This window comes from Dipodomys merriami, unplaced genomic scaffold (assembly GCF_024711535.1).
Source record: "Dipodomys merriami isolate MVZ:Mamm:240054 unplaced genomic scaffold, mDipMer1.0.p SCAF_1, whole genome shotgun sequence".
Taxonomy (NCBI): domain Eukaryota; kingdom Metazoa; phylum Chordata; class Mammalia; order Rodentia; family Heteromyidae; genus Dipodomys; species Dipodomys merriami.
Window position 1 is genome coordinate 98,559,363 of NW_027202270.1, and position 12,176 is coordinate 98,571,538.

The 12,176-nt window shown below is 34.0% G+C and overlaps 1 protein-coding gene across 2 annotated transcripts in view; it reads left to right on the forward strand.

Annotated features, from left to right (window-relative positions):
- Scfd1 (sec1 family domain containing 1) overlaps positions 1–12,176 on the forward strand; it is a 98,508-nt gene that overhangs the window by 22,999 nt on the left and 63,333 nt on the right. For both annotated transcript variants that reach the window (XM_070026233.1, XM_070026223.1), the window contains 3 exons: positions 2,881–2,936; positions 4,137–4,222; positions 7,170–7,269. In XM_070026233.1, the coding sequence (XP_069882334.1) occupies positions 2,881–2,936; positions 4,137–4,222; positions 7,170–7,269 (242 nt within the window). The remainder of the gene's footprint in view (positions 1–2,880; positions 2,937–4,136; positions 4,223–7,169; positions 7,270–12,176) is intronic.

Genomic DNA, 12,176 nt, shown 5'->3' on the forward strand with positions numbered 1-12,176 from the left:
ACACCTCATCCCTGAGTTCAAACCAGAGTACTGGCACAAAAAAAAAAAAAAAAAATTTAAATAGAGATGTGCCTGATAAGTGTAAGACAAGCAAAACACTGAACTTACATATAATCTTAAACTACACTAAAAATTTAAATGTTCTCTTAGATCATCTAAAATTACAAAAATTGCAACTATTCTAATAGACTTATTAAGAGCTTTGATTAAGCAGGGCACTAGTGGTTCATGCCCATATTCCAAGCTACTTAAGAGTCAGAGGTCTGGACGATTGAAGTTCAAATCTAGTTTGGGCAAAAAAAGTTTATAATACTCCATCACCAAAAGTAAATATTAAAAACCTGGGCTAAAGGCTTGGCTCAAGTGTTAGCATGAGGCCCTGAGTTTAAATAATCATTACAGTAGGTTGATAAACTCTGTTTTACAAATGAGAAAATTGAAGAACAGATATGCATCATATAGTACAAATCTAAAAATTTGTATGTAAATTCTAGGGTTCCTTCCTTTCCTGGATTTTTTTCCCCTTTACTATCCAATTGTGAATTCAGATCTTTGAGTTTTTACCTCATGTCCTGTAAAGTGGAAATTACCCTTAGGAGAGAAGTTTATCGTACATGTATCTCATTTTTTAAAATTCCCTTCTTCCAAGTGTTTTACCTCCATCCAGTTTCTGCATCTGTACTCTCAGTAGCCTCCAATGAGTTTGGTTTTTCTGCTTGCTAATTTTTGTCTTGCTGGGGTTTGAACCTAACAGGGCCTCACACATTAGGCAGTGCACTACCACTGAGATACATCTTTAGTCCTGTTGTGTTGTAAGTATGAGTATATAACTTCTAGTCATTAAACATAATTATCTATTTTGCCATTTTATATAATCTCCAAAATTTTGCCTGTTCCTAGGGTTATTGAGAACATGATTGTTTTTGTTTGCTGATAACTGCTTTCAAATAAGAGTAGATTGGAAAAGACATGAAGAGACCACAGAAGTGTTAAAAACACTTTCAGAGTGATCTCTGAAAAAAAGGCAATTACTGCCATTTTCAGATGTTCACAGTACATTACTAAATAAGCAGTTTTCAAAACAGTACATGTAATACCCTATTTTTTATCTTTATACAAACATACTTACACATATACCCATACACTTATTCTTACACTACTGGATTATATAGAAAACCTGAAGGAATTTGTTTCCTAATTCTTAACAGGGATTTCTTTGAGGTGGGAGGGCATAAGAAAGCATAGTTTTAAAAAAAATTGCTAGTATTTCACATTTTTACTATTTTATTTATCAAAATAAACTTTCCTGTAGAATGGAACTGCAACCATTTCAGCAGTTGAAAATTACAATGTTCTCAGTTTGTGTCAGGAGATTTTCAGTGCAATTAGGCTCTATTACTTTAGAATTTTAGCTTTTGGTAACATATATTCCAGTGATAAAAGAAAGGAGTTACGATGTTCAGTGAGTTGATTTGATAGTTGAATTGGAACATTTCTTTATTTTTTTTTTTTGAATTGGAACATTTCAAATTATAAGAATACTTCCTATTATGGTCTAATTTGATAGTTTTTTTTAAAGATTACAGTCCTTTATTGCTGATTTGTAAAATAAGAAATGCCAGTCCCCAAATTTGTTAAGCTCTTTGTTTTATTTTAAGGTAAATTAAAGTGAATTCTTAAGGCTAAATACTAAACTTAGTTTTTGAAACTGCCTACAAAAAGTCAAAATGCTGATTTAAGAAATCTGTTTTAAAAAATTGGACACATTGATCAATTAGCTCCATATAAAAATAGTTCTTGCTAGGCATTGGTGTCTCATGCCTATAATCCTAGCTACTCAAGAGACTAAAGTCTAAACATCTTGATTTGAAACTATCCTGGGCAGAAAAATCCATGAGATCCAGTTAAACACCCAAAAAAATCCAGAAGTGGAGCTGTGGTTCAAGTGGTATAGTGACAGTATTGAGTGAAAAAGCTAAGACAGTGCTCAAACCCTGTGTCTTAAATCCTAGGAGTAGCGCACGCACGTGCACACACACGCACACGCACACACCATCTAACTTGAAAGAACTCTGGGTTTCTGTTTTACTCTGGTACCTATTTCATGATAGGATATTCCAAGATAGTCATATAAACTTTTTAAAGAGTTGAGTGATAGCTTTAAGCCTTATTTGCAAGATTTGAATTTATATTGTTTAATTCCACATATAAAACTATTTTTTCTACAAATAGTTCGTTTTGTGTATTGAGGGTTGTAAAGAAAGAGCATTTAGGGGCAGGGGGTTTAGCCCAGCGGAAGGGCACCCGCACAGTGCGTGCAAGGCCCTGGGTTCGGTCCTCAGCCCTGGGGAAAAAAAAAACATACATACATGTTTAATGATATTTTTCTTCAGTGACTTTAGAACAAATTAAAACTCCTAAACTGATGCCACAAGAAACAAAATCAGAGGCTGGGAAGGTGGCTCAGTGGTAGAGCGCTTGCCTTCATGCATAAGGCCCTGAGTTAGATTCCTCAGCACCTCAGCCGGAAGTGGCGCTGTGGCTCAAGTGGTAGAGCCTTGAGCTGAAGAGCTGAGGGACAGCGCCCAGGCCCAGAGTTCAGGTCCCACGACTGGACCCCCCCCCCCCAAAAAAAAGAAAAAGAAACAAAATCATTGCCCATGTAATTGTAACCCCTCTGTACGGTATTTTCACAATAAAATAAAATAAAATCATATAAGTAAAATATCTTTCTGATTTCTGCTTTCTTTATTAAATACAAGAACCTGTTTTTACTCCAGATTTTAAATCCTTTATTTATGTTTGTAGCCCAAATTGTATAGATCTATTATAACTTTCATTTTAATTAACAGCTAAGATAATTGCTAACATTTAAAACAGGTGCTGTTCCTATCATTCGATGTTCAAGAGGAACAGCTGCAGAAATGGTGGCAGTGGTGAGTTTATGCAATTATCACTTCACTATAAGAACTGTATGAGTTGTTTTCTCATATGTACCTCAAGATAATATTATCTAATTGCTATAAGATGTATTTTGAGTACCAGTGGCAAATACTTTATTACATTGGGATTTCACTAAAGATTAAAAAGTAATCACTGTTGGTTGGGTACCAGTGGCTCATGATTGTAATCTTAGCTACTTAAGAGGCTGAGATGTAAGGATCCAAGTTCAGAATTAGTCTGGATAGAAATTCTGAGAGATTCCATCTCCAATTAAACAGAAAAAAAAAAAAAAGAAGACTGGAGGTTTGGCTCAAGTGGTAGAATACCATCCATAAGTAAGCCAAGCAAGGCACAAAGCCCAAAGTTCAAGCCCTGGTATTGACAAAACAAAAAAACAGTGATCACTGTTAGTTGGAGTAAAATTACTTACTCTAATTCACCCCTATTTTGTTTTTACATTTATGTTCCCTCAAAATTGTTTTTATCAGGCATATAACTACTTTTAAAATAACTGCATTTTAAAAGTATCCAATATGTTGTAGTTAAATACTCAGTAAATATTCTAAAAGGAACTTGTTAAATTTGGTAATGAAATTAAATTTCTTTTAAATATCTAAATTAAAAAATCATGAGAATAACTAAAAAAGAAAGTAGGTAAATGGTATAGAAAACCGAAAAATTCACGGACACTTTTGGGTTTGGTAGCCTCAGTAAAAAGTCCTGAAGAGTGAAAACAGGCCTGAAGCACAGAAAAAAAGACAGTGGATGCCTGACGCCAGTGGCTCACGCCTGTAATCCTAGCTACTCAGGAGACTGAGATCTGAGGATCGCCGTTCAAAGCCAGTACAGGCATGAAAGTCCGTGAAACTCTTATCTCCAAAAATCCACCAGAAAACTGGAAGTGGCGCAGCAGCTCAAGTGGTAGAGCACTAGCCTTGAGCTAAAGAGCTGAGGGATAGTGCTCAGGTCCAGAGTTTAAGCCCCATGACCGACCCCCCCAAAAAAAGTCAGTGATCTCTTTCAAGTGCAAGTTGTAGTACTGAAATAGTGAAAAAGTTAAAATATTTCGTTTTTAGAATCACTGACTTGTTAAGAAATTTTTAGTCTATGGATTATGAAACTAAGAACACAATGCATTTAACTATGTGACATACGAAAGTGTTAAAGAGTTCATCTAAAATTTGATTTTTCAGAAACTAGATAAGAAACTTCGTGAAAATCTAAGAGATGCAAGAAACAGTCTTTTTACAGGTGACACACTTGGAGCGGGCCAATTCAGGTATTCTGTTAATGTACTTAAACAACATTTGAAAATAAAAATGTAGAGTTTTCATTGTTTTTCTTGGGTGCTAGACTATCCTTATTCTAAGAATTTCTTTTTCATAAATTAATCAGAATCAGAATTTTGATCCAAATTGTCCCTGAAATACAAATGGAAGATTATTTGGTTTATCTTGGTAAAAATTTCTGTAAGATCTTAGCATCTGTAGGATAAATTTTTCTATTTATATAGCTTTGAAGGTCAAAAGCCATTTAAGTTATCATTAAACCTCTTCTTAACACAAAAAAGGGGAAAATTTGCATACTTGGATTTGTTTCTGACTTTATTTCTTTTTTTGAGGGGGGGGGTCTGGTCATGGGGCCTGGACTCTGGGCCTGGGCGCTGTCCCTCAGCTCTTCAGCTCAAGGCTAGCACTCTACCACTTGAGCCACAGCGCCACTTCCGGCTTTTTTCTTTTTGCTTATGTGATACTGAGGAATTGAACCCAGGGCCTCATGCATGCAAGGCAAGCGCTCTACCACTGAGCCACCTTCCCAGCCCCTCTGACTTTATTTCTAAATATCCATTTTCACAATGAAATAGTAACTCATTAAGCTTGCAAATCATTGAGGTGATTGCTATTATTTCTAACATGACAAGGTAATTCCAGAGTTTTTCACTACTCAATTTTTATTAAATGAAGTAATAAAAATGCCACAGTATTTTTTATTTATATTTATAATTAGTATATTTATAATTTTTTCTTTTCCTTTTTTTGATCGGTCGTGGGGCTTGAACCCTGGGCCTGGGTACTCTCCCTCAGCTCTTCAGCTCAAGGCAAGCGCTCTACCACTTGAGCCACAGTGCTACTTCCAGTTTTCTGGTGGTTTATTGGAGATAAAGAGTCTCACGGACTTTCCTTCCCCGGGCTGGCTTTGAACCACGATCCTCAGATCTCAGCTTCCTGAGTCTAGGATTACAGGCATAAGCCACCAGCGCCCAGCTATTATTTATAATTTTTATTATTAATAGTAATGAAGAATGATGACAAGGAGTAAATTAAAACCAACTCAAATATATAAGAATTATTTAAAGAAGAGAAAATTTTGGAAATTTCTTAGTTGAACTAATAAAGCTATGGGGGCAAAATGTTATCCAGAGAAATAGCCTCTCTCTACCAAAAATGCCCTTAACTGTCCATATACTTTATTTCAAATCAGTTTTGATGAATCACATACTTACATATTAATTTGTAATTCACATTAACACCTTAATTCTCACATTATTTTAAGCTGTTCTCTGATTTCTTTGTTGGTCTTAAGTATGCAATATGTAGAGCAGTAAGTAGAGCAGAGCAGACATATCAAATTTTCACCTAACTTTTTAAAATTAATTCAAACATTGTCATACCTTAATAACTTCCTAATGAAAATGTTACCATATGGGCTTTAGAAATTAATAACTTACTTGAATAATTTTAAACACTTATCACAATTATCTCAATTTCTTGGATGCATTTTTAAATTATTTTAATCAACTTATTGGACTATTGTTAAATTTACTTAATTCCAACCATAGGCTACTGATTCTCAACAAGGATAATTTTTGTTCATGAACATTTATTTGGTAAAGTTTAAAGACTTGTTTGGCTGTCAAAACTGAGTATGCTACTGGATAGGCTTATTTAAGAACATCCTGCAATGCTAAACCTACTGCAGTACACCAGATGAACCCTCTAATAAAGAATTATCCAGCCTCTAATGTTAGTCATGCAAAGGTTTATGAAAACCTTTCTGGAGATATACTATCTACATACTCTGGAGTACTAAATGATAGTAGGTAGTGATATTACCCTGACTTCTTATCCCAAAGTCAATAAAGTTAGAAAAGTTTACAGACCTGTGCCCAGAAGGGTAGGAGGGAGGATATGAACTTGCTTAAAGTATACTGTCCAGGTCTTTGGAATTCTCACAATGAAACCTTCTTTTACTATTAATGTATAATTCATTTAAAAGGGTTAGTTATCTTTCAAAGTAGAATATATATAGCTAGTATAATCAAGTAGTAATGATTTGAAAGCCAAAAAATACTCCTGATAACAATAATACTTCTAGAGAAAATCTTTGAAACCTATTTAGACAATGTCATAACCAAATGACTTTTGTGCCTCAGTTTGCTTTCCCATCTAAATTATACTATGGTCTTAAACAGTTCACAAGTGTCATATTCCCTTTTCTATTAAGTGAATAGTGATATAACTAGGTTCCCTATGACATAATGTGTTTATTTTGTACATTATAATGGGGTAAGATTTTTGAGATTCTTCTCTAAAGTAAACATTTTGGATTTGTGTCTTTAGGAAAAAAGTCATAATATGAATTTATAAAACTGTTGTCCCTGGATCTGAAAAACTATTCCTTTTGCCTTCTTTTCCCCCCAAAATGTGATATATGAGAAGCAACTTAATTACAAAAATTATTTGTAAAAGAATCTGGGGGCTGGGAAGATGGCTTAGTGGTAGAGTGCTTGCCTTGCATGCCTGAGGCCCTGGGTTTGATTCCTCAGTACCACATAAAGCAAAATGAAAAAAGCCGGAAGTGGTGCTGTGGCTCAAGTGGTAGAGCGCTAGCCTTGAGCTGAAGAGCTGAGGGACAGCGCCCAGGCCCAGAGTTCAGGCCCCACGACCGGACCTCCCCCCCAAAAAAAGAAGTGTTTAAAAGAATCTGGGTAGATCTCTTTACAGAAATTCCCTAAATTAGATTACATCATAGTTTTATACATAGGTTTTAAGCAGTCCAAATCATTACTATGATTAACTGAATATATTCTAAACCATTTTAAGGCAAAGTATAACAGTTTTAGCACTATCATACTGTTCATATCAAAATGACATTACATATTGGAAAGTTTTAGGAGGTTTATATCCTGCTAGAAAGATTCATATAATTTTTTAATGTATTTACAGCTTCCAAAGGCCATTATTAGTCCTTGTTGACAGAAACATAGATTTGGCAACTCCTTTACACCATACTTGGACATATCAAGCATTGGTGCATGATGTACTGGTAAGAGGCTAACTACAGCACTTATTACTGAAATAATGGTAACATTTAGTAGTCCCCTTAGTTTAAAACAAACAGCTATTGAAACAAAGTTGAGAAAGATGAGGTTGAAAACTATAAATAAAAAATAATTATGTGAATGCTGGAGATTAGTGAAATACTGAAGTTTAAATTCCAAATTTGCAACCTTTAAATTATAGAGTAAGTTAGTGGTATTGTTGGCAATAATGGGGGGGGATAAAGAAACGAGAAAACGAGTAGGTATTTTTTTTTCATATTGTTTTAAAAATGTGTTTTCAGTAAGAAGAGAATTTTTTTAATCTGAGAATCAAACTTCGTTTTTTAAAATGATACAGCACTTTTTAAATTGTTTTTTTTTTACTTTTTTTGTTGTTGTATAGTATCTAACAGTTTTGTTATATTTCCTCACTTACAGAGTATTCCAATCAACTTCACTCTCCTGTGACTCTCGCTTATTAAAACAATTTGATTTTCTTTCTTTTTCTTGTGCTAGTACTAGGACTTGTACTCAGATCTTCAGCTTTTTCTCTCACAGCTGGCAGTCTACCACTTGAGCCATTCAGCAAGTTCCAGCTTTTTGCTGGGTAATTGGAAATAAGATTCTCTCAACTTTGCCTGGGCTAGCTTCAAATCACAGTACTCAGATCTTAGCCTCCTTACTAGCTATAAGTGTGATCCACCAGCAACAACTGTCTTTGTACTGTTTTCATACACGCCAAACATGGACCATATTAATCCTTTTTCACCCTCCCTACTCTTTCTCCCAACAGTATCTCATTTTGTTTAGTGATTACATCATATGTTTTCTTTAGCCATTTCCTATATCTAATTTTATCTTTAAAACCAAAAAAAAAAGTGTTTTTTCATCCTTTTATGGTCAGCTAAATATTGAATTTACTTGTAAAAAGTTTAAGGACATGTCATTGGCTTTAAAACAAGTCCTCTAATTTACTAACTCTTAGCCCGAGGCTCTATGGATTATAGTATGTAATAACATTGTTATTGCAAAGATTGCCTTCTATTTCATAAAAGGGATACGAGACTTAAGCAACAATTAAGAACTTATCCCTGTGAATACAAGTTATTAGATCTAAAATGTTTACATAAAACATTCTGGATTACTCATGGAAATTAGCAATTCTAATCACTTTTCTGTCCTAGAGAAGGCAAGAAGGATTAGGAACCTCTAATTAAGTCCTAAGTAATAAAACACAGAAGCTAATTTTAAGAGATGTAGTAGGAGATTAAGAATGACTCATTTCAGGTTAGACAAGATAGTTTGTGCCTGTAATCTCAGCTACTCCGCAGGCAGAGATAAGATGGAAGTTTGAGGTTAAGGTGGGTAAAGTTAACAAGATCCTGTCTGAAAAAGAAAGGTTGGCAATTGTGCTTCATGCATATAATCCAGCTACTCAGAGATAGTAGGATCATGTTCTAAGACTGACCTGGACAAAAGCACAAGATAAGACCCTATCAGTAAACTGAAGCAAAAAGCACTGGGGACATGGCATAAGTGATAGTGCCCAGAGTTCAACCCCCATTATTGAAAGTACAAAGAAACAAACAAACCATACTACCTTTGTTTTCCTGAAACTTACAAACTTAACATTTGAGAAGGAAAATGAATAAACATATAATGTTAAGGTAGAAAGTAGGAGAATAAAGTAAGAATAAATAAACATGAGTGAACTCTTCGGATAGACAAAATCACATTTGAGAAAAGATCTAATGGAGATAAAAGTAGAATACCATGTAGCCATATTGGAAATGAACATTCCAGATAGAAGTTTGCCATATTCATTTGATGATATGCATGTCAAAACTAGAATTTTTGTAGACTAATAGGTCAAGAAAGAGTCCAGAGTATGAGATGTGTGAAAGATTTTTAAAAAATTCATCTCAGAGGGATACAAGGGGTAGCCATTTGGCATTCATTTGTAGCAAATAACTACAGAAGTAGGGCAGATTTTGCCCATGTTGTAAGAGACATAAAAGCATTCAGTGTAGGGATTACCTCTTCACTGCCACTAGCATGAGTGTAGAGGAGACTGTTCAGAGCAGAGACTTAAAATCTTTGCTAACTCCTGAACTTGGAGTTCTAGATTCCTTCTTGACTTCTTTGGCTAGAGAAAATTAAAATAAGAGGTCTGTTTGTTTAGAAGATAAGATAAATGTGCAGGTAAGTTTAGTATAAAGAAATATGTTCTTTATTGTCAGAAGAAAAATTGGGATATGAGATCTCCCCAAACCAATCAAAAGTAGTATTGGTCCTCTTGGAGGATGAATGAGAATAATAAGGAATATGAGTTTTTACACTATGACACTATAATTTTTATTTTCTAATATAGTAAAACTAAATACTAACAGGATTGTTTTTGTTTTAATCTTCACATAATGAAGAGTTGACATTCTTCGGAGAAACTGGTTATAGTCACACAAATTACAATATATAATTCTGTTCATTTTAATGAAGTTTCTGGATGTGAGTTACTATTACTGAGTTGTCATAAAGTTATAACCACACCATCACTTGCTAATTTAAACTTGCTACCTATAAGAATCTCCAAGTCTTTTAAAATTCTTAATATTATACCCTTTGCATCCACTAGATGGAGTAAAAGTTCTACGTAGAAAATGTTAAAATTGTAGCTTGATTTTTTTTTTTAATGTCAATCATCTTTGCCTGAAAATCTGGATTACTTATTTATTAGACCTTTGAAACACCTATCCTTCCCTGTATGTCACAAAGATGGTTACTTATCATTTAAGACAAGAAATGCACTCACATACACACAGAAAAATACATTTTGTAATGTCCCTTCCTTGTCGGAATAGGAGAAGCAAAATTAGTAACAAGAAAGTCATGACTTCTTTTTATTATGTCTTGGTTGTGGGCAGGATGAGTTTGATTGAACTGAAAAGAATTCTTCTGTCAAAAGGACAACTTGATCTTTATTTCATCTTGCCTTTTGTTTGTTTTTTGTCCTTCAAATTTAGAAATCTTTTTGTTCTTTAAGACTTTGCTGCTGACTCTTAATGAAATATTAAATTGAAATTTATACTAATATATACAAGCATCTTAATAAAGTGTACCCTTTCTTCACCACTCTAGAATACTATAAGAAATTGTTTCCAAATAAAAAATGTTTTAAATATTATCAGCATTTTTACATACCCATTTTCTTAAAGATACGTGATTGCAATAAAATAAAGGCCATATTCAAAGTTGATACCTTGAGTCCAAGGTTGATATTCTTTTGATCTTCTAATCCTTATCAATGTAAAACCTCTTGGATAAACAATACTTACAGATAGGGAAGTTGCTATTGAGGTATGTAAACTAAATAAAAGCAAAAAGTGTGATTGCATTCATTTTTAATGGAATTCAGAATATCCCATATATGTTGCTGTAGCTGATCTTTGGGCCAAGTTTTTTTAAGGGAAAATGAATTCATTTATCTACTTTTGGTACTGCCATTTTCCCCTATATCCTAGATACTTAAATAGTAAAATTTTATAACATTTGTTTCTATATTGATAATAGAGCATTTTATAGGGATTTTCTTTTTCAATTAAATGTTTCCTAAACTGTTTTAAGTTATTCTACCCTTTTGTTAATTTTCTTTTGGTGTTTTGAGACAATGTCACTATTACCCCAGGGTGGACTAGAATTTTCCGTGTAGCCCAGGCTGGTCTCAACTGAGATCCTCATTCCTACTGTATCATTTTTGTTTATGTTCATTTGCTCTTCTCTCCGTCATCATTGGCCTAAGTTCAATTATTCTATATCAATGATTTGTAATAGAAATATAATGCCTGTTGTCATTGTAATCTTAGATTTTTTTTCTTTTTTTATTATTATAAGGTGATGTACAAAGGGGGTGGGTTATGGTTACATGAGGTAATGAGTACATTTCTTTAGACAATGTCACCCCTTCCTTTTGCTCTCCCAGTTTCTACTTCCTGTCCCCATTACAAGTTATTAGTTCCTTTTCAACATAGTGTCTAGTGAATACTGCTGCTGCATTTGTTCACCCGTTATCCTTCCATTTCTGTGAATCTTAGATTTTTTTTTAGTAACCACACTAAAAAGGTGAAGAGTTAAAAGGAGAAATTTATTTTACTAGTGTACCCCCTAAAATGTATCTAAAATGTTACTATTTTAACATTAAATCAGCTTAGATCATATATTTTTATAATTTCGTTTTCATATATAAAATCCTATTGATTTGATATATATTATATAATTATATCACATCTCAATTCATGATAAACACATTCAAGGTGCTTACTTGTCAAATTAAGCAAATTTTGAACAATGCAGCTCTTAATTATAAGGCTCCAATTCTTGCTGGTCCTGTCTCACACCTGTAATCTGGCTACTAGGAGTCTGAGATCTAAGTTTGGAGCCAACCTGACAAATCCAAGAGACTTATCTCCTATTAACAAACAAAAATCTAGACGTAAAGATGTGGCCCAAGAGGTAGAGTGCTAGCTATGAACAAAAAAGCCCAGGGAGAGTGTAAGGCCCCAAGTTCAAGCCCCAATACTGGGAATAAACTGGACCCAATTCTTTACTAGCTTAGAAAATGAATAAATTGCTTATGACTTAAAAGTGCACACAAGGACTGGTAGAAAATGTTCGTATATTGCCAACAGAGTGTGCATAGCATGGATTTCTAGCTCTGATAGTAAGGATCTTTGCTTTAATAACAATGAACAAGCTTCTCAAATGCTGACATTTATAAAGTACCTTAGACTCTGAACTAAAATAGGTTGGATTGTTCAGTTCAATCTAAACTCTTCAAACCTTAGTGGCACAAAATAATATTTCTTCATAGACTTTCAGATTCTTGTCCAATTTGCATGGTCAAGGGAGAGCTCTGCTT